The sequence below is a fragment of the Gadus morhua genome, chromosome 18 (genome assembly GCF_902167405.1).
Source record: "Gadus morhua chromosome 18, gadMor3.0, whole genome shotgun sequence".
Lineage (NCBI taxonomy): Eukaryota > Metazoa > Chordata > Actinopteri > Gadiformes > Gadidae > Gadus > Gadus morhua.
This window is the reverse complement of record NC_044065.1, coordinates 20681358-20705981: the sequence shown is the minus strand read 5'-3', so window position 1 is coordinate 20705981 and position 24624 is coordinate 20681358. Positions and strand designations below refer to the sequence as shown.

Sequence of the window (24624 nt, the reverse complement as noted above, 5' to 3'; positions counted from 1 at the left end):
CCAGGATGTGTGTACCGAGGAACCAACAGACAGTTCTAGAGTGTGTGTAGTAAGGAACCACCAGATAGTTCTAGAGTGAGTTTATATGAGGAACCACAAGATAGTTCTAGAGTCTTTGTATGAGGAACCACCAGATAGTTCTAGAGTGTTTATATGAGGAACCATCCGTTAGTTCTAGAGTGTTTATATGAGGAACCACCAGATAGTTCTAGAGTCTGTTTATATGAGGAACCACCAGATAGTTCTAGAGTGTGTTTATATGAGGAACCACCAGACAGTTTTAGAGTGTTTAAATGAGGAACCACCAGATAGTTCTAGAGTGTTTATATGAGGAACCATCGGTTGGTTCTAGAGTGTTTATATGAGGAACCACCAGATAATTCTAAGAGAGTTTGTGTTGAGAAACCATCAGATAGTCGGTGAGGCTGGGAAAATATGAAATGAAATACAACAGCATGTGCCTGTGTTTTTCCATGGGAACTTGTATTGATTTATTGGTAAGATATATTACATTATTTTTATGTATGCCTATGTTGGGCAGTTATTCATGTGTAGTATAATAACCATAACCTTAATAAAAATAATAACAATAGCACTATTCTTAATTTAATTCCATGTACCACAAGCGAGCAGAATTGAGTCATCACCAATAATGTACTTCAGTATCAAAACATGGTTTTTGCCATCCCACAACTTAGGGTTGAGTCTACTAAAATATATTACCTAAATAATTATGCACCCAACCACTCATCTGTGATCGATTAAAATCTTTGTCTGTTTGTCTTCAATCGCCTTCAATTTATCAAATCTATCATCACAATCTTTGGTATGTGTTCGGAGGAAATGTGAGGGATAAAACAGGACTAGGCCAGAGAGGTTGAGCCTTGAAGTATAGGTTCTAAAACATTGTAGATAACTTTCTGTCTACAACTTTCAGATTGCAGGAGTCCTGGGCTCAATGAAACTATTGAGGTATTTTGGTATCTCTGTTTAGAAGCAGTTTTATTCTCCAATCTATAAGCTTTAACAAGCATGCAGTCATAGTGGTATGCTAAAGCTATGTATGTAGCTGAAGGGATGCTAATCCTCAACAATATAAACTGACTCCAAAGACAGGGTAGCGCCAGGCAGTAGGGGTATAACTTTACATGAGCCTCAAGATCCAGCTTGATATCCACCTTCTCAGGGACTACAGTCATGCTCCATAGCCCCCCAGTCTGTTCCGGCCACGCCCCAGTGGGACAACTGGTGGTGTGTAGAATCTAGCGCTGAAGGCCTACAGTAGAAAGTAGTTCATGTCTTTACATCTTCGGTCCCAAATTGAAGCTGCTCAACAGCTTAGCCACACCTTGCTTGTCAAAGAGTCATGTCGTCATGGCAACAAAGGTTCCTTCATTCCCCCCCCCCCCCCCCCCCCCCCCCCCACAAACAAGCACTTTCATACATTAATGAGATTCAGGAAAACACGCCAAAACAGAGTGATCTCCAATTCTAATCCGATTATTCCTACTGGTTGGTCTGATTTTGTTTCTCGCTGAACTGAAGAATTCAAATCAGCTGGGATTGCATTGCTTCTTTTCATGTGCCACTAATTGGAAAATCTCCTCATGAACCTGAAGAAAGAGTTAGTGAACCCTGAAGGAGCAGAGCTCTACACTGTATGTGCTATATGTGGACTGGGCCGTCTGCCGGCAGTGCTGTTCTTGGAGCCACGGCTCCATGGGCAATTAAACATGGCCGATCCCCAAGGGGGCGGGGCTTGTTCCGCTCAGCAGGGCGACTCAACATAGTCGTTGTCCAGTCGGGGGTGGAAGGGCGCTGCCAAACTCTGGCTGATGACGATGACCCTGGGCGCCATGCAGTCGTCACGGCGATGCAGAATGTTCCAGATGAGCATGGCGGCAGCTAGAGTGGTGAGCAGACAGGCGGCGATGTCCAGGTAGCAGGAGTAGGACAGGTGTGTGTACGGCCCGATGCGGTAGAACGTCACCAGGCCGATGACCAGCACGAAGCCTGGGGAGGAAGAACACGGAGGATATGGTTAGCTTCAGCAGTTAGCTTCATTACATGGTTCAAATTCACAGTTAGCTGCACCACGGTTAGCTTTATCACATTGTTCCACATCAGTTAGCCTAACCACAGTTAGCTTCATCACATGGTTCAAGAAAACCCTGACTTTACCTGCAGAGTGCAGACAGGCAGATGGACATGCAGTCTCTTGTGCTGACCCTTAATTGTACCATTAGAAGACTCCTGATCTATAGCACTGATGGAAGCTGTGCATGACTCTGACTGCTACACAGGGGCTTCTGGTGATTTCCCCCTATTCCTGTTCCTCTTTATAGTGGAGCCAGTCTGCGCTCAACAATAACACACGCATGAAGAGTTTAGACGCTCCACAATGGTGTAAATAAAGAGAACGAAAATACCCCTGGAAGAGAGGGGATGTTTGCCCTTCAGGAAGTGAATCAGTGTGTTTCCTGCAGCTCCACCGTGGGGCAGCACTGCTGAGAGACTCTTCTCTCTCTGCCTCCACCACTGCGCAGCTCAAAATAATAGAGTATAGAATCAACTTTAAAGATCCAAATCTCAAAAAGTACAGTCAGGCCGTACAATAATGGAAAAACTGGCCATGGGAAAATGTACAATGTGTATAGAAATGTTGCATTTGCATTAAAAAAAGGTTAGGTTAGCATTTTGTGTTAGCATTAGCATTGAGCAGCTCTTAACTTCTATCTGGCTGTGTGGACTCTCCCTACAGTAGGATAGCTTTATGTGTTATTGATATTGAGCAGCTCCTTATCCCAAGACCTGAATGATCTCCACCATGACAGGGGTAGGCTGGAGACCTTCTCTTGGACTTTTGGCAAAGCCTTATCTGCCAGCCTTCCTTCCCCCTCTTCCCCTCTCCTGCCTTCCTTCCTCCCCTGGTCTCCACGCCTACAGGTTGGGTTCTCGGCCAGACTTCTGACATGATATGTCAGCCACAGAGAATCTCAACTGGTCTCTGTTTGAAACCCAGCTCCCAGATTCACCAAATCCTCCCCAGGTCAACAGGGATGCAGTTCATTCTTAGGTCCACTCACCCACCTCTACTCACGCTTTACAAGCCTCTGGCCTCTCTGTCTTAATGAGCACTTAAAGGACCTTTTAAGAATGCATAAATCTGTCAGACTCAACCCATTTTGTAGAGAACTCACTAGTAGAGGGATCCAGACTTCCCAGCATCACCTCTTTCAACCAACAGGGTCAGACTACATTTGGGGAACAGAGAATGTAGTCGGACACCCCGTTGGTTGAATTCCTCAGCTTAAGTGTGTGTGTGTGTGTGTGTGTGTGTGTGTGTGTGTGTGTGTGTGTGTGTGTGTGTGTGTGTGTGTGTGTGTGTGTGTGTGTGTGTGTGTGTGTGTGTGTGTGTGTGTGTGTGTGTGCATGGTTGGTTCTGCTGTGTGTGCGTCCATGTGGAGACACAATGGAGACGAGGAATGGCAGTGGTGTTGCCAATGAATGCCAGCAGCGTTTCACACACAACAAGCAGCCTTCCAACCCCTCGGCTCCCAATCTTCACCTTTGACCAAGTTGGCATTCTGGTCCATTCAGAAACACAACCAAGGCTTTTTAAGAATGAGCTGACCATCATCTTTCCATCAGCGCCCCATCATCTTCTGAACTGACAAATGTGTTAACATTCAATTTCACAATGTCAGAAAACATTGTGACAAAGAATGACGTCCTCTTCATTTGTTTTAGAATCGAAGCTTGGCTTTTTATCCACATGTTGGAAGGATCGATCAGACCCGCACAAGACGGGCCGTGGAGCGGGTCTATTGATTTCTTAAGCCATTGTTTCCCAGCCTAGTGATAACGCTGACAGAATGCTGATTACCCAGTGTACTGGATGGTTCCAGTGGAGCTGGAGAGGGGCAGCCTGCAGCCAGCCTCCCCGCCGCCCGCTCTACAGCTGGGGTTAGAGCGGTCAGAGCCCTCCGTGATTCACCACTGGATGGTGGTTCTCCATAGGCTGCTTGATAGGAAATCTGTCATTTGTGGAACATCAATGAATGAAAACTGAAAGCAGCCTCCTGGGCATGATGATGACATGTTGAAGTGCCTGATCTTAAATTAGAATAGCTCATAATATTGGCTAATAACGAGAGAAGACTGAATAAAAATCCCCCTAATGTGGTAGGGGATTAGAGATTTTCTTTATGTAGCCCTGAATTAGTTTCCTTGGCATATACATAATGCACGAATGGGTGTCTTGTTGTGTTCTCAGTGTTGTGATTGGCCAGGATGCTCTTGTCGGCTATAAGATGGGTCACCAATTTGACCCTAATCTGGTCGGGACTTTAAATAGAAGCTCTAAAAACGGAGTCCAGAGGAAGATTTTCCCCAAAGAACGTCACTGTGGAAGAGCTGCGTGTAAGCAAGCTATTGTTCCTGTTGTAACTAATGTCAGGGGCTTCCAGGTCCTGATTGGTTCTGTTTACAGCAGAGGTGGATCCGGTCGCCTCCTAGTTCTGAGATGGATTCTAGATGATATCTGGTGAGACTCTGGAGGAGTTCTCCGAGGTGGGAGGGTCCCTCACTACACACCCTGTAGCCTTTGTGTCTGCCGTGGTCCGGACTGGGTGCCGCTGGTTCCTGGATGTTTAGTGAAGACCCACATAAAAGCCACAACGTCTTATCCGGACAGTCTACCGCCACACCCCCGGGGTAAACCGGGACATTCCTGTGGTCCTGACGCGCAGTACGCACGCATCTCACTCAAGAAAACACTGTTACACCAGCACTCAATCACACACACACCCACACACACATACAGGACAGGTACACACTTTAACAATATCACACACACACACACACACACACACACACACACACACACACACACACACACACACACACACACACACACACACACACACACACACACACACACACACACACACACACACACACACAAAAAACACAACAAACATCCAAACAAGCCAAACTATTTACACAGTCCGAATCTCTCGATGCCCAAATAAACACAATCCAAGACGCACGCACGGTGGCACATGCATAAACACAGCCACCAGAGCACACTCATGCAAACAGTCCCTGTCCAACTGTCTTCCACCCCCCTCCCGCACCTCCTCGTTTTCCTTCCCCCGGCGTGGGGCTTTTGCATAACAGGTAGTTGCAGGCATTTCCTGGTCCTGAGCAGGGATATCCTGGCGCCCGCCTGTCGCTCCCTGGCTCGCTGCGACTCCGGCCCGCCATCCCTGGGAGCGGGGGACTAAATTTAGACCAGAGGCAGGAGGCTGAACCGCTGCAGCTCTGGTCCTGGTACTACCAGCACCCCTGATGCTGGTCCAGTGGGGCTGGCAGAGGCTGGCGCTAACACTGCCTGGGTGAGGGCTTTGATTCCCTGTCCGGGTCAACTGGTAGAGTATGGCACTAACATGGCCAGGGTAAGAGGTGTTATTCCCGGTGCAGCTCAACTGGGAGAGCAGGGCATTAACACTGCCCGTGTGGGGGTTTGATCCCCTCATTGTTTGCACTCACAGTGTTGATAGACGCCTTCGATGATCCAAAAGGGTCCTATCTTATGTATTGCAGTAGTAAAACAAGCAGCCGCTCTGGCCAGGATGTGCTGACCCAGACCCCCATGGGGACGGGGGAAAGGTACCGGGGGTCTTGGCCTCTCTTGTACTCCTGGTCCAGGTCTAGCTCCAGTCAACCATTCCTTGGAAACTGGTTCCTGGACTGATAAGGAGCGACTCTTGTTCTCCTTGCTTCCCTTCCTTCTTCTCCTCCTTCTCTGGATGGGTTACTTTGTTCTTGAGACCAAACCAATCAAGCCAACCTTGTTTGTTTTTTAAGATGGGAACAACTCCAAATACACAAAATATATTTTTAGAATCATGGATATGAATCACTCAACTTCCAGACCTTATTTGGCTCTGCAGAAACACGTTTTTTTTCTTTTTTCTTACCCGACTTGTAACCCGATTCGTGATGAAGTGAAGACATGGAAAACATGTAATGAGTGAAGTAAACAGGACGCTAAGGCCTCATGTTTTCAGGGTGGCTGAGGATGGCAAGGAATGAAACATTAAGTTCTCTACTTGAAGAGATGGGATGTCCATCATTAATATTATTAAGGTCCAGGCTGAAACACAATGGTTCATTAGTAGATTTGACTCATCTGTCGTCTGTTAAGGACCTTGGGAACCAAGGAAATGATTCTCCTTATTTGAATCAAAAACGTATAGTTTAACTATTTAGCTTATAATAGAGCAATCTGCGGCAGGCAAAATGCACATCAGATGAGCCGGAGTGGGGTTGAAAGTGGGATTCACTGGCGGGCTAACACACAGAGACTTACGGCTGGGAAGCCGTCGGTCCACTTACTGGCGAGCTGGAAGAGTGCAGCGATGGCCTCCTCCCACCACTGGGAGTCCTGGCTGATGAAGGGTAGTTCCAGCAGCCCCAGCAGGTAGACCAGCTGGCCCGCCGTCAGCGCCACCGTGGCCATCAGGTTACAGGCCCGCATCATGTCAAATTGCACTGGAGAGAGCAGACCACAGAGGGGTGAGCCGGGGTATCACCAGCACCAGCTGACCTTCACATTCAACTAGTTCTCACTGAAGGACAGCACTGACATTACCCCGGAAAACGATACCAGTCAGAGTATTTCTAAACTTTTTTACCTGGAACTCAAACTTGACCTTATTTTAACTCAAAGTCTTAACCTGTGAGGACTTGTGTGGAGTGTGTGTGTGGTTGATGGTTGAAGCAACCTCACCTTGCTACAGTCTGACTTATTAGACTCAAGGTTTGGGTAAGGCTGCACACCCAGGGTGCATTGGATAACCACCACTCACACTCAGGAAGATCTATGACATGGCAGCATGGAACACCTGCTCTGATTTAATGAACCGGTTGCATAAGAAAACGTGTCCTGATTTGGGCTGAAGAACCTTAGAACTTTAACGCAAACTCATGCGATCTTATTGTCAGCAGCGTTAATGCTGAGAATTTGTCCATTTCATGTTTACTAGCTGACCTCGGCCCTGGGCTGAGCGACTTTCTAACTGTACATGAATCATTGTAGATCTATGGTCCTATTAAGGCAATGGCTGGGCAGTCGTCCAGGATTACATTATTCTGTCAGGCCCTTGACACCACTTATGGCTGCGCTGTGTGCACTCTAGCAGGGCTAACATGATGGAGATGTGTTACATCACATGGGAGCCTCAACAGCGGTGTGTGGTAAAACCTTTTGGGTAGAGATGTGTTTGACTTCTCTCTAATGTTATTAAGTTAGCATGTTCCTTATGGATAATAAAAAATCCATTACAATCAAAAAGCCTTTTAACTGCAGAATATTGTCAGTTTCCTTTGCTTTTCTCCAAATCTCCAAATGGAAGTACTTCAAAAAAGCCTTGCTAGAAGGTTTGGTCAATGTGGTTGTTCCACATGCCTCGGTTCGTGAAACACTTACGTTTTACGGTGCTGCGGGACTCCTGGTATCCTGCTAGCTCCGAGCCCCATCCCAGGCCCTCACACTGCCTCTGTGGCCCCTGGCCCCCCCTCCCGGCCTGGGGCTCGTCCCGCACCCTCTCCCCTCCGCCGGGGCACATCTTCCAGAGCCCCACGCTCCGCTTGCGTCCGTCCTCCAGCCTCTGCAGCACCCAGCTGGGCGTGAAGGCCGCCACGTTGTTGAGGACTAGGGAGAGTAACGCCACCGCCACCGCCGCCACGACCAGCCTCCGGGCCGCCATACGACCCCCGCCACCCGCCACCGCTCCTCCACCCCCTACGCCTCCCGCTCCAAAACCCTGCTCCTCCTCCTCTGCCTCTCCCTCTTCCTCCTCGCTTCCCCGTCCCTGGCTGTCCTGGCGCTCCTCTAGCGGAGCGACGTCCGCTGTGGCCTGCACCTCCTCCTCCTCCTCCTCCTCCTCCCTGTGCTCCTCCAGCGAGCGGCTAAAGCTGCCTCTGGGCTCTCAGAGTCTTAGAGGACGTCTCCATTCATGGTCATCAAGGGGAAGCTGGGATGCTGCCGGGGGGCTTCAGCCCTGCTCCTCCTGGGGCTGGACTGCTGCTGTTTGTTGTCTGCTCCAGCAGAATCCCTGGTCCATTCCCCTGGCTCTGTCTGTGTGTCAGGCTGCAGCCCGGCTGTCGCTTTGCCCTGCCTCCCTCCGTCTCGTCCCTGTTGCTGCGTCCCTCCAGGAGCTCCACTGTGCAGCACGTTAGGAGCAGCTTAACGCTCCACGGGTTAGCAGGTTTTTGTCCAGCGTTGGTTCTCTGTGGTGCTGGGGGAAGTGGCAGATCCTTTGCAGAGTGTTGTAGCAGCAGTGCTGGTGAACTGATCTCTTACCCACACTCTCTCTCTCTTCTGGGAGGATTTTACTCTCTGACAAGCTGCACAAAGTATTCTGCCCCCTCCCCTTCTCTCTCTCTCTCTCTCTCTCTCTCTCTCTCTCTCTCTCTCTCTCTCTCTCTCTCTCTCTCTCTCTCTCTCTCTCTCTCTCTCTCTCTCTCTCTCTCTCTCTCTCTCTCTCTCTCTGACTGCCTTTCTTTCTCAAACCTCTCCTGTCCTCTGTTGGCAGAATCAGAGGTCAAGAGAGTGTGTGTGTGTCTGGGGGGTGGGACATCTGGTTGTGGTTTATTCTTCTGTGTGCAGTGTGAGAACATCAAACTTTCTTGCGCTCTCACTCTCTCTCTTAGTTTCTCTGTCTCTTACGCTCTCTCAAGAGCCAAGACTCAAAGGGCTTTATTGCTTTAAAATCATACAATCATACAAAAGCAAAGTAAGATACAAAAGGTTAAAATTGATCAAAATATGCATGAAACATGAAATGTTCCATGCAGTGCAATCCAATACAAATTCAAACCGTGTGTAGTGAGATAGTTGAATTGAAGATGGTTAATCAAACCATTCCCCTTAACTGTTGTGCTTTGTTTGTGTTAGCTGCAGAACCAGCCAGCTGACAGGACTTCTTTCTGGGGGGAGGGCTTTGAAATGGAGAGTGTCTGGATTGCTTTCTTTCAAGTGATTGTTAATTTCAATTCTCATTTTGGGATTGATGATTATCATTTGTTTTCGTCCTAATTCTGCTTGACATGCATTACATTAATCTGGTGTTTTGCTTGGACTCGATTGGTGTGTGGGCCACAGACTTCATTGCCATAGCGTCCATTATGAGGCTCCTATATCTATTTCTGTCTCTCTCTCTCTCTCTCTCTCTCTCTCTCTCTCTCTCTCTCTCTCTCTCTCTCTCTCTCTCTGCGTATCTCTACCCCTCTCTCTCCTAGCTGTGGTTTAAGTGCTGCAGGATGTGTTTCCTATAAGAGGAAGAGAGATGGAAGAGATGAGAATTCTACATTTATTACTGTACCTATCTCTCCCTCTTTCTCTCTCCCTCTCTCTAGCTCTCTGTCTCTCTCTCTCCCTCCTTCTCTTTTTATTTGTGTATTATGAGGGCCCCCAAAGATTTGGGGAATTTCCTGTTGGCTGATTTAATAAACAGCTCACATCTGGTTCTGCTGAAGTGAGGAGGGGAGCAGCTCTCCTGACGTCGAGTGAGAGAGAGAGAGAGGTGGGGAGGGGGAGAAAGGAAGAGCGAGAGAGACCCCCCTGCTGGTTTTGATTTGAGCTCAGCCGCTATACTCTTGGAAGCATGGAATGTTCTTGATTCATGCAGACATGTGAAACGCTCAGACCCTCCTCCCCTCCCTCACATTCCTTCTCTCCTCAACAAGGCCCCAAAGAAACACCAGGGAAGCAAACAACTTCCTCTCGCTGTACGTTGCTTGGCGATTTAGATTCCCACCGCTAACAACGATACGTCCTTGGGGAACACCTGCTGATCTCTCTCGGTAGCTGCTGCTCTGGGCAAAAGATAAAGAGACTGAAGTGACCTAGGCTATGCATGGTTATGGGGAGGTCTTTGTTGTTGTTGTTGGGCTTGGAAGAGGGTTTGGAACGTTAGTCTGTGACCCCCTTCCTACTGTGCGTGGGGTAAAGAGCTGTATCTAACACCAGGTCAGCCCAAAGCCCTGTCCCTGCTCCCGGCCAAACCACTCTGTTTGAAGCCCCTGAGATAGAGAGCACCAGGGACCAGTGGAACAGCCCACAACCTTCCAACTGCCTTTGGCACTGCCAATTCTTTATGACGTCTAGGACAGATGAGACTGTTAAATGCACACAATAGTATGAGAGTATTTATCTATCTTATCCCCTCTCTAGCAGCGTGGGCCCTGATCACAGTGAAACACAGTTCTTCAAGAGTTCACCGCCTACAGGGGCACTTCTTCCTTCTTCAAGGACAGCAGCTGTGCTCGTTAGTGAGATAGTAATGGAAGCAGTGAGACTTTGTACGAGGCTTCCCTGTGTCATACGACGGTGGTTGCTGGGAGAAGATGAAAATGATAAAGTAAAGCAAAATAGGAATTTCCGATTACACTCCCTCCTTTTATTATCTATAAAATGATTACAAAAGGTTGAAATGCCTTAGTCACCAATCAAGGTTACATGTGATCACTCGAACTTTGATTGAACAATTATTTACAAGCAGGCTTGTCCATCAATCAGAAACATACCATTTCTCTGATATTTGTTGGAGAAAGAATCTTCAGAAACCACATGACTAAAGGTCCATGGAAGATTGAAGCATTTGCATGCCATTTCATGCAAGGTGTATGTCAAACATGATATATATGACATGTATATATGTATTCTGAAATGCAAAAATGCAAGGACGTTCTATACAAACCCAGTTTAAACATAGGTTCACCCAACCTCAGTATTTTATTTTCTAACAACTCCAAATTTTGTTTGAGATACTCATGATTTTTACCACATCACCCAATGACTAACGTATAATGATGCATCATGTCCAATGATCTGCTCACAGTACAGATAACTCGACCATGTTCAAGAAAGATAGTATAACAACCTAATCTTTATGGAAATTCTCAGCAGAGGAGCAGGCAACAAATGGTTCTTGGATCCTGCATCCCGATCTCCAGAAGGGGTGCCGAGGTCTGGGTCTGCATCATTTGAGAATCCCTTGTGTAACATTGCTGGTCAATGCTCTCTAGCATTCCCCTGTTGACACACTCTCCTTACTATGTTTCATAGTACCATAGTGGGGAACAAACATTTAGGCAAGCCAAGACGCCCATTTGGGCCGTACCACAACCCTGTATGATGTTCTGTCCGGCAGGTTTACACGACTGAAATCATATTGGTATATATATTGGTGTATTGTTAATCAGAATGAACAATATACCTTTAGATTTAGGAAAGAGGGGGGGCGTGCTATCCCCATGGTTACGACCCACGCCAACTCATGATACTTTTTTAGCTGCGTCGTTGTGTATGAGCGTTATAATGATCGATGTTGTATATGAAATGCACCACACATTGTTGCGTTATACTATATGTTAACAGTTATATATATATAGGTGTCCGGGAAGCCTAACCCTCACTCAGGCATTGAATTCAAAGCTGTGATTAACTTAAAGCGCGTAATTCCCATGTCACATCCCGGGCTCCATAGATGGGACTTCTAAATGCAAAAGTCTCCTCTCTAGCAGCGTGATCCCTGATCATAGTGACACAGAGTTACATGCACATTTACATTTAGGGCATTTAACAGACACTTTTATCCAAAGCGACTTACGATAAGTTTGTTTGTCAGAAGAAAGAGAAACGACAATATGTCGCTTTCGGTACAGTAAAGATACTCACAGAAACAAGTGCTAAGCATGTTCAATTGCTAGGTTAATCCATTCCCCGTATAAGATAGCTAGGATAAGACGCTACACAAAAACCGGTCACCCCCTTGCAGAGATGGACAGCAGCTGTGCTGATTAGGGAGATAGTAATGGAAGCAGTCAGACATTGAACAAGGGGCCCCTGTGCTCGTACCACTCTATCTATTGTATATTATTATGTATTATTATGACTTAGTTTCAGTTGTGGTTAAGGTATGATTAGATGTGCATTTCACGTTAGTGTTGCATTGTTCACATGCACATTGAGATACTTCTTCTACCCCTACCCGACGGAGCCCCTCTTTCTGCTTGGCTTGAGGCTCATCTACTGGACCCCCCGCTGCACCCCTTCCCCCGGTGTTGACCTGGGACCACCAGTGTGTGGCCCTACTGACCCCCTGTCCCTCTGCCCCCCCAGCGTGGCCGTATGGGAGAACATGGCCAGGATGTGCGTGAAGAACCGGCGTCTGGACGTGGCGAGGGTCTGCCTGGGGAACATGGGCAACGCCAGGGCGGCCCGGGCCCTGAGGGAGGCCCAGGCCCAGCCCCAAGCCGAGGCCCAGGTGGCCGTGCTGGCTGTTCAGCTGGGCATGCTGGTGAGACTCCCATTGGCTGCTATCAGTCTGTTAGAGAGCATCCCATTGGCTGCTATCAGTCTGTTAGAGAGCATCCCATTGGCTGATATCAGTCTCTTAGAGAGCATCCCATTGGCTGCTATCAGTCTGTTAGAGAGCATCCCATTGGCTGCTATCAGTCTGTTAGAGAGCAGCCCATTGGCTGCTATCAGTCTGTTAGAGAGCATCCCATTGGCTGCTATCAGTCTGTTGGAGAGCATCCCATTGGCTGATATCAGTCTGTTAGAGAGCATCTCATTGGCTGCTATCAGTCTGTTAGAGAGCGTCCCATTGGCTGCTATCAGTCTGTTAGAGAGCATCCCATTGGCTGCTATCAGTGTGTTAGAGAGCATCCCATTGGCTGCCATCAGTCTGTTAGAGAGCATCACATTGGCTGCTATCAGTCTGTTAGAGAGCATCCCATTGGCTGTTATTGGTCTGTTAGAGACCTCTCATTGGCTCTGTTCATACCTGGCATCTACCCGCCTCTTGTGTGATCAATCACAAGTAGACAGCTCACACCTGGCATTCGTACCGCCGCCACATGCGTCCATCTTGAGATCAGATTTCACTTCCACGCTTTATATGCAAATATGTTCATCATTTCCGATTGCAAAGTCCAAATGCATTGCGATATTAAATGCATCTGAGATTAAAGATGGTGTGTTTTATCCAGCGTAAAGTAAGAAACGGTTTAATATAAGTATGTGGATGGTGAGTGTTCATCTGACAGTTTAGTGAAGTTAAAACCAAGGATAGGCCGTCGAGCAAAGCAAGAGGTCATGGAGCTAGCCACCAGACGGCGTCCTCCCCCCCCCTCATGCTGTGGCCGTATGACAGGAGGAGGCAGAGAAGCTGTACCGGAGCTGTGAGCGCTTCGACCTCCTCAACCAGTTCTACCAGGCGTGTGGCCGCTGGCAGCAGGCCCTGGAGACGGCCCAGACCTCCGACCGCATCCACCTGCGCTCCACCTACTACAACTACGGCAAACACCTGGAGGCCATGGGGGACCGGACCCTGGCCCTGTCCTAGTAAGACCCCCAGCCTTAGAGCCACTCTCAGGTCCCCCTGGATGTGCTGGGCCTGTGTTGTAGTGCTACGTGCACTCATGTACCCAAAGCCAACGTGTCGCCGTAGCAGGTGGTGAGAAACACACAGTGGATGACGAGGAGAATCAAATGGGAACCTTGAGATCCATTAAACATTCCTCTATAGCTTGATCCCTAGGCCTAATACTGTATATAATGGCATGGTTAGCCTGCAGCCCATCCTCCCTGCTACTAGGAGGTCTTCTCCAGGCTCCATGATCTCCTCTGATTGGTCCACGCGTGAATCATGCATTTCAAAAAGTGTCGAGAAGTACCAGTTAGTAAAGCAGTAACACTTATGCTACATACTTTTACGCGCTCATTAATTAACTGGAGACGCCCCCCCGTCCCCCCTCTTATCAGTGTTTTCCTCGCCCACTCTGGGATTGGCTGCAGGATAAATGACCATTTTCCAATCTAATAAAAGTCTGTGTAGGAGACTGACATTATGCCACCTCCTGTGTTTCAGCTATGAGAAGTCGGACACCCATAGGTTTGAGGTCCCCAGAATGCTGCAGGACGACAGTGGTTCCCTGGAAGTCTACGTCGACAAGATGAAGGACAAGTAGGTCCACATTGGGATGGAGATAAATGTGTTGAGTGGAGCTTGTGTCAACTCTGTGTTTCCTGGTGTCACCCCCGGCGTTTAATTCATATTATTTATAGATATATAGATATTATTAAATAACATCAACTATTGAATAAAGACGACTGATTAAAGTGGGTTGATAATTCTAAGGTCATAGTGCTCCACAGTATTTGTTTCCAGGCCCTCCAGGGCCTCGTGCCTGGTGGGGCCTGAGGGCGTGGTGCTAACCAGCGTGCGTCTGCTCCAGGATCATCTACAAGTGGTGGGCCCAGTACCTGGAGAGCCAGGCCGACATGGACGCCGCGCTGCTGTACTACGAGAACGCCCAGGACTACCTGTCCCTGGTGCGGGTGCACTGCTACCTTGGGAACATCCAGAAGGTAACCTGCTGTTAGGCTGTAGGCTCATCTTTTGCGGAAGCTATTCTCAAAAGGTTGGTAGTTATATGTGATGCTGTGTGTTGTTTTTTTTTGCGGTTGTTGCCCCGTGAACACGGGCGAAAATAATCTGTTTTCCTTTGATGCGGTTGAGGAATATCTCCGTAAAGACGGATTCATTACGAAACCACATCGAGCTGTAGAAACGCTGTGGTAGAAATTCCAGGCCCATAAGGGGCGCTGCTTCTGCTACAGTAGAAGAAGAGGCGAGCATACGCATAAAGCGCTGTTTACAAACATACAGGAGGAACAAGTAACAAGGCGAAAATGATCTTTTTGCGAAAAGGCATCGAGGTGTAGAAACGCTGTGGTACATATTCAAGGCGCTGGTTGTCCACCAAAAAAAGTGGAGAGCATCAAGCCTGCAGCTATCCAGCCTGCGCGCTGTATACAAACATTGCAACTTTCAACGCAACTCTAACATAATCATTTTAGAGAGTTGTTATCCCCATGGTGAAAGCCCAAGGCAACTTTGTGGCAGGTCTCTTTTTTTAACGGCTATCCAGTTACCTACTCGTCGTTGGGCAATATGGTATGGACGGTATCAGAATAATAAATGTCATGGGGAGCGACACAGAGTCTACAGAGTATTTGAAGGTGGAGGATTTCTCCCCCCCGCAATCTATGCACGGGAGATAGGTTAGTTGTCCAGTCCCACCTAGTACTCCACTGTCAACACTAACGTCTTCTGCAGGATAAGCCCCGATCCCATGATAAATGTCATGGGATCGAGTTTATTTTTGTGGCATCCGAGTTCCTCAGATAAGGCACTCAGACGTCAAGAAAATATGACTATCTGTGTTCAGCAGAATGGAAACCTTCACATTGTGCTTTGGGAATGAAAAAAACAAGGATTTCACCCCCTTTTTTACTAAATAACAGTGTTACTTTAGTAACAGGAGTAAAATGAGATTACTACATGACTGTTGTAACATATAGCAACAACAGATGAGTGTGTAACGACATAATAACAGATTACTCTGTTGATGATTGATGATGATTCATAAAGACTTGGATGGATTGGTGGATTTTGCCTGCAATCATGGGTCTGCAACATGTGACATCACATGACATCCTGTGGCTGTGTGTGCACCAGGCTTCAGAGATCGCCAACGACACGGGGAACAGGGCAGCTTCGTACCACCTGGCCCGGCAGTACGAGGGTCACCAGGAGGTCAAACAGGCCGTGCACTTCTACACGAGAGCACAGGCCTACAACAACGCCATACGACTCTGCAAGGTAAACTACCAGCAACTGCAGGGTCCAGTGCCCTAACCCCCTAAGACTTGGCTTAACGTGTGCGTGTGCGTGTGCGTGTGTGTGTGTGTGAGCAGGAGAGCGGTCTGGATGACCAGCTGATGAACTTGGCGCTGCTCAGTAACCCTGAGGACATGATGGAGGCGGCCTGCTACTACGAGGAGAGGGGCAGCCACATGGACCGGGCTGTGGTGCTCTACCACAAGGTGAGCCCCCCATTTTTCTCTGAGCATCTGTTGTACTTTGGTCTGTCTCTGGTACTCTGTCTCTGGTACTCTGTCTCTGGTACTCTGTCTCTGGTACTCTGTCTCTGGTGGTCTGTCTCTGGTGGTCTGTCTCTGGTACTCTGTCTCTGGTGGTCTGTCTCTGGTACTCTGTCTCTGGTGGTCTGTCTCTGGTACTCTGTCTCTGGTACTCTGTCTCTGGTGGTCTGTCTCTGGTGGTCTGTCTCTGGTACTCTGTCTCTGGTACTCTGTCTCTGGTACTCTGTCTCTGGTGGTCTGTCTCTAGTAGTCTGTCTCTGGTGGTCTGTCTCTGGTGGTCTGTCTCTGGTACTGACCCCTGACTGTCATAAGTTCAGGACCCTTGCATGTCCTTCTGTGGGTAATCCAGGTAATTGTGGGTTCCAGGCGGGTCACATGTCCAAGGCCCTGGAGCTGGCGTTCGCCACGGAGCAGTTCTCCGCCCTCCAGCTCATCGCCGAGGACCTGGACCACACGTCGGACCCCAGCCTGCTGACGCGCTGCTCCGACTTCTTCATCAAACACAGCCAGTACCAGAAGGCCGTGGAGCTGCTGGTGGCTGCCAAGAAGGTAAGACAACTGAAGAGCAGAGGATTAGCCCGGGAGCCAGACGAACGTGAGAGCTCCTGTTTTATTTGCTCTGGCGTTTGCATCCGGCCACCCTCCCGTTTAGACCTGTTGGAGATTACAGTTCGGAGGAGCGTTATGGGAGCACCGTTAAGGCCTTAACAAGGTTTAAAACAGTAGTATGCTAGGACATGTGTAACAATGCTGAGTGCCTAGGGGGCATAAATGCGCTCTGTCACGTGATTTGCAAATTCCGATTTTCTCTATAATGTTTATTTCGTTCATTAAAAAAATTTCATCTGTGTGTGTGTGTGACGTGTGTGTGTGTCTGGTGTGTGCCTTCCCAGTACCACGAGGCCCTCCAGCTGTGCGTGGACCAGAGCCTCACCATCACCGAGGACCTGGCGGAGAGCATGACGGTCGCCAAGGAGACGGGGGAGCTGACGGAGGAGTCCCGGCGCGAGCTGCTGGAGCGCATCGCCGACTGCTGCATGCGCCAGGGGGACTACCACCTGGCCACCAAGAAGTACACGCAGGCCGGCAACAAGCTCAAGGTCAGGGCTCGCGTCACACAGGGTCGCCTGGCCGTTTAGAAACATCTGGTTCCAGTTTGTTAAATGCAGCAGTGCCACCTAGTGGACATGGTGCAGAGGTGAGCCCATGCTGACAGAGACTGGGGAACCCTGGAGAATCTTCCCATGATTCCAATGGATTCACTGAGAGATGGTGCTGGGAGCTAGCTGACTAGCTCCTTACAGAGCATGTAAACCAATAAACATGTAGAATACATAGAGCAAATCAGTTTACTATTTAGCAGACCCTTTAATCCAAAGTGACTTTCAGTGAACTTAAGATGTCTTTAAGGAGCAGGTAGGGGTTAGGGATGTTTTGGCCTGAACCAAGAACCTTATAGGAATCAAACAGCGTGACCAGTAGACTATCCCACCCCGAAATAAGCAGAAACATGCTAGATCTGTGAAGCCCGTCTTTACTAGCTAGTGAAGATGTTTTACTGTGCTGTAACCCAGGCCATGAGGGTGCTGCTGAAGTCCGGCGACACAGAGAAGATTGTGTTCTTCGCCGGCGTGTCCAGGCAGAAGGAGATCTACATCATGGCGGGGAACTACCTGCAGTCTCTGGACTGGCGCAAGAACCCTGACATCATGAAGAACATCATCGGCTTCTACACCAAGGGCCGTGCCCTGGACCTGCTGGCCGGCTTCTACCAGGCCTGCGCACAGGTACGCCCACCCGCTCCCTCCCCCTGTTGCCATGGAGACCAGCTCCACTTCCTGCCTGTTACCATGGGGATAAGCTCTACTCACTGCCTATTACCATGGAGACAAGCTCCACTCACTGCCTGTTACCATGGGATAAACTACATCACTGGCTGTTACTATGGAGACAAGCACCACCCATCTCCGTTACCATGGGACAAGCACCACTCACTCCCTGTTACCATGGGGATAAGCACCACTCACTGCCTGTTACCATGGAGACAAGCCCCTCTCATCTCTGTTACCATGGAGACATTCTCTGATCTTCTCCCTTTTACAACATTTTCATTTCGTAATTCAGCATTTTATATATTTTGTTATTTGTGTGTGCGACATTTCCAGAGATACAGAGAGCATAGAAAAGATACAGAGTTGTTCCGTCATGTTTTCCACTCATTTAAAGACCCAACTACTAGATAAAGATAGACCAGGGTCCATAAGGAAGTGCCCCAGCTTCAGTTTGAACCATGCTGGTCTCACTACTAGCTCCATGCTGTGTTTGTCGTCCAGGAGGAGATCGATGACTTCCGGGACTACGAGAAGGCCTTGGGGGCTCTGTCGGAGGCCTACAAGTGTCTGTCCAAGAGTAAGGAGCGCAGCCCTGGGGAGCAGGAGACTAGACTGGCCCAGCTCCAGCACCGGGTCACCCTGGTCAAACGCTTTTGCCAGGCCCGCAGGTCTCTGTCACGCCTCCATGTCTCTCTCCCTCTCTCTCTCCCTCACAATCCCTCTTTCTCAAGGTTTTGAGCTGCCCGCGCTTTACATCGTACAGTACATTAGATTTCCCCCGCATGTTTTACACCATTTCGGCCCCCCGTCTCCAGGGTGTGTGATGAGGACCCGGGAGAGGCCATGAGTCTCTGCGACGCTCTGCTGGAGGAGCCGGAGCTGGACACGGCGGTGAGGACCGGAGACGTCTACGGCCTCATAGTGGAGATCCACTGCCAGCAAGGACGATTCCAGCAGGTGGGTCAGACATACACCCACCACCCAGACCCCTCAAACACTGCACACCACTGGGTACATGGAGCGCGTCCATGGCCTAATAATACTGTAGCACCAAATACTAGATGCTGAGTGTTGGGCCATGGGCCTCTACATCTGTTCTCGCATTCATGGTTCTCCGTCTGGGATTACAAAGAATCAGTCGCCAAAAGGCTCCAAAGTCACTAAATCTGGAGATCTTCATAATGTGACTATGATGGGTCATCTTCCAGTCGATAATGAGCCAAACGGGTAGCGTAGCAGACGAGACATGGAGCGGTGTATGTCAACTATGGCAAAGACCTCTACGGCTCAAGCCTTTGACGCTCCAGCCTCTGTGGTAACGACCTGTGAGGCTCCAGCCTCTGTGGTAACGACCTGTGAGGCTCAAGCCTCTGTGGTAACGACCTGTGAGGTATGGAAAGCCAAGAAGGCCACAATTCGGACCTAGATTGGCGCGGTAAAAGTGCAAAACCGTACGGAATCCGTACGGTTTCCGTACGGTTTCCGTACGGATTCCGTACGGATTCCGTACGGTTTCCGTACGGTTTGGCAAGAATTCCGTACGGATTCCGTACGGATTCCGTACGGTTTTGAATGACTAGCCGCGGCTATTAGTCATTCACTCCGGCTATTAGTTATTCGCTCCGGCTATTAGGTATGCAGAACGAGCCCCTCCCCTTCTTTGCTTGACCACTAAGTTTGAAGGCTGTCTAACCAATCAGTGAAGAGAAAGACCAGACTAAAGTAACGCATTGTCGAAACTAAAGCTGCAGTGCCTCCATGTTTCGCCGTAACATAAGGCTGTGTTGTCTTTACTAGTTTCACTACAATGTAATGACCACCACTAGCTAGTGGAAAATATATTTGTGTCTAGTACAGTGATATATTTGTATATGTTAGGCTATATATTGAGATGGCAGTGTGCGAAATACCCATCATTATTCGGGGATGCCCTCATCCCCAGATTGTTCGCGATATGCAGTAGCCAGCTCGGCCATAACATTACAATATTTCATGGATGCAAGCAAGCCAAGACAATCGATCTATAGCCTACATGACAACACGCAGACACACGCACGCACGCACGCACGCACGCACGCACGCACGCACGCACGCACGCACGCACGCACGCACGCACGCACGCACGCACGCACGCACGCACACACACACACACACACACACACACACACACATATTAAGCACACTGGTAAAGCAATAGGAGCCTGCATTGGCTAAAGTTGTTGGGATGCACCTTATTTTATAACAGGGAGGGGCAAAGTTGTGCATTACAATGCAAACACGACAATAATTGGCACCGTTCTTGCGCACTCAGAAGAACATGAACTGAATAAATGCCAAGTATATAGCATATCGGAGACGGGTACACAATCAGTGCATTTGCATATGAGAGCCTGCAGTAGGACCGATCTTGTGACATTATTTAACCATCCATCTACAGCTAATACGATCAGACAGATACATCATTGATCACATAAAAGCCCACAACAAGCCCAACATCACCACGGCAGGTGCGCTCTCTCTCGCACATTCACACAATCACTCCAACTTCTCCAACTCCAAGGCAAGGCTGTTTCACTAAGACCACAAACAACCACAACTAACCAGCCTACATATCCACAATAATGCACAACAATCAGTTCTATACATTGCGTCTATCTTCTGTTAGGTCCACATGGCTAATTTGCATAGTTTGCACCGGACTGTCGGCTCCGCTTGTCAAAAAAATAGAACGTATTTGTGAATAAATGCTTTGAATTCTGAATACTGGACTTGGTGAGCTTGAATAGGCTAAATTTAAGTGACCTTTAGTGAGATGGCCTAAAACGGAATACAAATGAATTATTCTAGGACATATAGGCTTTCAGGATCAATTCAGAGGTTCAACTGTTCGGGATTCATTTTGCTTAGCCAGTGAAAGTGACCAGCTGTAGATTCCGCACTGTTAAAAATACTTCACTACAAGTAAGCTATAAGTCCTCCAAATAATTCAGCAGAATTGCATTACTGCCACACGCATAGGCAGCAGTAGTCATTAGGCGCTAAAATGGTCCCTGCCAGTGTTTTTCTATTCTGATGTTTGTGGATGAATCTTTCAGCTACAGCTTTGTTACATTTCCTTGCGATGGTTTGCTAGTTTAACTATACAGCAATAAATCAAATGATGTAAGATGATGTGTCCGTTGCGTGGCCCACGCAAGCGGAATCTACAGCTGGTCACTTTCACTGGCTAAGCAAAATGAATCCCGAACAGTTGAACCTCTGAATTGATCCTGAAAGCCTATATGTCCTAGAATAATTCATTTGTATTCCGTTTTAGGCCATCTCACTAAAGGTCACTTAAATTTAACCTATTCAAGCTCACCAAGTCCAGTATTCAGAATTCAAAGCATTTATTCACAAATACGTTCTATTTTTTTGACAAGCGGAGCCGACAGTCCGGTGCAAACTATGCAAATTAGCCATGTGCACCAAACAGAAGATAGACGCAATGTATAGAACTGATTGTTGTGCATTATTGTGGATATGTAGGCTGGTTAGTTGTGGTTGTTTGTGGTCTTAGTGAAACAGCCTTGCCTTGGAGTTGGAGAAGTTGGAGTGATTGTGTGAATGTGCGAGAGAGAGTGCACCTGCCGTGGTGATGTTGGGCTTGTTTTGGGCTTTTATGTGATCAATGATGTATCTGTCTGATCGTATTAGCTGTAGATGGATGATTAAATAATGTCACAAGATCGGTCCTACTGCAGGCTCTCATTTGCAAATGCACTGATTGTGTACCCGTCTCCGATATGCTATATACCTGGCATTTATTCAGTTCATGTTCTTCTGAGTGCGCAAGAACGGTGCCAATTATTGTCGTGTTTGCATTGCAATGCACAACTTTGCCCCTCCCTGTTATAAAATAAGGTGCATCCCAACAACTTTAGCCAATGCAGGCTCCTATTGCTTTACCAGTGTGCTTAATGTGTGTGTGTGTGTGTGTGTGTGTGTGTGTGTGTGTGTGTGTGTGTGTGTGTGTGTGTGTGTGTGTGTGTGTGTGTGTGTGTGTGTGTGTGTGTGTGTGTGTGTGTGTGTGTGTGTCTGCGTGTTGTCATGTAGGCTATAGATATAGATCGATTGTCTTGGCTTGCTTGCATCCATGAAATATTGTAATGTTATGGCCGAGCTGGCTACTGCATATCGCGAACAATCTGGGGATGAGGGCATCCCCGAATAATGATGGGTATTTCGCACACTGCCATCTCAATATATAGCCTAACATATACAAATATATCACTGTACTAGACACAAATATATTTTCCACTAGCTAGTGGTGGTCATTACATTGTAGTGAAACTAGTAAAGACAACACAGCCTTATGTTACGGCGAAACATGGAGGCACTGCAGCTCTAGTTTCGACAATGCGTTACTTTAGTCTGGTCTTTCTCTTCACTGATTGGTTAGACAGCCTTCAAACTTAGTGGTCAAGCAAAGAAGGGGAGGGGCTCGTTCTGCATACCTACGGATACCTCGTTCTGCATACCTACGGAATCCGTACGGATTCCGTACGGAATTCTTGCCAAACCGTACGGAAACCGTACGGAATCCGTACGGAATCCGTACGGAAACCGTACGGAAACCGTACGGATTCCGTATGGATTCCGTACGGTTTTGCACTTTTACCGCGCCAATCTAGGTCCGGATTGTGGCCTTCTTGGCTTTCCATAGTGAGGCTCCAGCCTCTGTGGTAACGACCTGTGAGGCTCAAGCCACTGTGGTAACGACCTGTGGCTAAGGCTCCAGCCTCTGTGGTAACGACCTGTGAGGCTCCAGCCTCTGTGGTAACGACCTGTGGCTAAGGCTCCAGCCTCTGTGGTAACGACCTGTGGCTAAGGCTCCAGCCTCTGTGGTAACGACCTGTGGCTAAGGCTCCAGCCTCTGTGGTAACGACCTGTGAGGCTCCAGCCTCTGTGGTAACGACTTGTGAGGCTCCAGCCTCTGTGGTAACGACCTGTGGCTAAGGCTCCAGCCTCTGTGGTAACGACCTGTGAGGCTCCAGCCTCTGTGGTAACGACCTGTGGCTAAGGCTCCAGCCTCTGTGGTAACGACCTGTGGCTAAGGCTCCAGCCTCTGTGGTAAGGACCTGTGGCTAAGGCTCCAGCCTCTGGGGTAACGACCTGTGAGGCTCCAGCCTCTGTGGTGACGACCTGTGGCTAAGGCTCCAGCCTCTGTGGTAACGACCTGTGAGGCTCCAGCCTCTGTGGTGACGACCTGTGGCTAAGGCTCCAGCCTCTGTTCATTCGGTTTGTTTAGTTCACAGATGGTGTCTCTCCGCTCCCTCTCTGTCCACCTCCGGAGCCTCACCTCCCTTACCTTAAACCCCAATTCCCCTCCCCAGGCCTACCGCAAACTGGAGGAGCTCCAGAGCAGCCAGCCCAGCCTGAAGGTCAGCGCCTACGTGAGCCCGGCCAGCCTGGAGGCCCTGGAGGGGGCGCTGGGGGTGTCTCTGGGCCGCGGCCCCCCGCCCCCGGCCCGGCGCAGCGACAGCGGAGGGGAGGACGACGAGGTGGAGGAAGACGAGGGGGTGTAGAGATGAAGACCTGGAGGAGGACTAAAGGACACGGGCTGAGGAGCAGAGGCACGGAGAGACCGAACCTGAGCTCACGGTTCACCTCCAACAATAATACTGCTCCGCCGGACCCTTAGGGCTCCATATTCTCAACAATAATAGATCCTCTTTATCTTTAAGATACAGAAACAGGGAAGTGTGTTCATAGATAATATGGTAATGTGTGCTGGATGCTCGCCTTACGTCCTGCTGGTTAACATGCATATTATCCTTTTTTCTATTTTGAATTTTGGCATAAAACCTGTAATATGAAATGCTCATATATTTATATAAAATATTTTGCATCGCCAATCCTGTTTTTTATGGAGGCAGAAATGTGTCAATTCTCTCTTTGTGTACACTGTTTTGTATTTACACTGCATTTCACTGAATGCAGCATATCTTGAGTGTTTTGTAAAAATATGTGACAGGAAGTACTTACCTATTTTTATCAAACCATTAATGTTACAGGAACAATGCAATAGGCCTCACTGTGGCTTTAGTTTCACACGAAAATAAACATTTAATTATTTGTTATTAAAGGTTAACAAACTACATAATTTTACTTTAGGCTGTTAATGTACATCAATGTCTAGTTTATCCATCTCTAGTAAATCAATATATCGATATGTTGAGACGTATCGATCTGTTATTGAGACATAACGGTCTGACGGTCTTTGATGGGCAGAACTCAAATACTAACCGTTGAGGCGCGCTGCTGCCGCGTGGATCTGAAAGGTGCTGTGAGCGCTCAACTGAAGACCACGACCAATGAGAAACCCTTTCATTAAGTAACCCTTTCATAAGAGTAACCATCCCTATTTAGATAGTGTCCTACACATGTCTATGAATAGGTCCATAACATGAGTCCTATCCCTATTATAATAATAATAATAATAATAATATAGCCTATTATGGTATTACTATTACTATAATAGTAATAGCATACTATATTACTATATTACTATACTATAAAAGTAATATAATAGTAATATTTGTATTATAATATATTTGTTATAGTCACAACAATGCGTGTCAGGCCCTTGTTTCCCCCCAGCCCGGTCATCATGGCAACGTTATGACGACGGAGTTGGAAGTCCTACCAACAGCCAGGAGCCACAACACATCTCTGTAGAAGGTGTCGGCAGAAGGTCTCCTACTGACACAAGACTGGAGAAGGTTC

At 48.2% G+C, this 24624-nt stretch overlaps 3 protein-coding genes across 4 annotated transcripts in view; 2 read left to right on the top strand and 1 right to left on the bottom strand.

The window, feature by feature from the left end:
* Positions 1-23978, top strand: part of ift140 (intraflagellar transport 140 homolog (Chlamydomonas)) — a 41884-nt gene extending 17906 nt beyond the window's left edge. Inside the window, exons 19-30 of the mRNA XM_030340345.1 lie at positions 12194-12371; positions 13230-13420; positions 13947-14042; positions 14314-14446; positions 15600-15743; positions 15839-15967; positions 16391-16573; positions 16918-17124; positions 17599-17811; positions 18358-18524; positions 18672-18813; positions 23232-23978. Coding sequence (XP_030196205.1) covers positions 12194-12371; positions 13230-13420; positions 13947-14042; positions 14314-14446; positions 15600-15743; positions 15839-15967; positions 16391-16573; positions 16918-17124; positions 17599-17811; positions 18358-18524; positions 18672-18813; positions 23232-23423 — 1975 coding nt within the window. The 3' untranslated portion in view covers positions 23424-23978. The remainder of the gene's footprint in view (positions 1-12193; positions 12372-13229; positions 13421-13946; positions 14043-14313; positions 14447-15599; positions 15744-15838; positions 15968-16390; positions 16574-16917; positions 17125-17598; positions 17812-18357; positions 18525-18671; positions 18814-23231) is intronic.
* Positions 462-8449, bottom strand: tmem204 (transmembrane protein 204). Its single transcript, XM_030340346.1, has 3 exons — positions 7496-8449; positions 6403-6558; positions 462-2013 (listed from the first exon to the last, which is right to left on the bottom strand). Exons 1-3 carry the CDS (start codon positions 7773-7775, stop codon positions 1769-1771), a joined length of 681 nt encoding a protein of 226 aa, XP_030196206.1. The 5' UTR covers positions 7776-8449; the 3' UTR covers positions 462-1768.
* Positions 23979-24516: 538 nt separating the features above from the next.
* The window catches only part of ccdc78 (coiled-coil domain containing 78), a 7385-nt gene continuing 7277 nt past the window's right edge, over positions 24517-24624 (top strand). For both annotated transcript variants that reach the window (XM_030340484.1, XM_030340485.1), the window contains exon 1: positions 24517-24624. This exon is cut by the window's right edge and continues 101 nt beyond it. The gene's annotated coding sequence lies outside the window, so the exon portion shown is untranslated.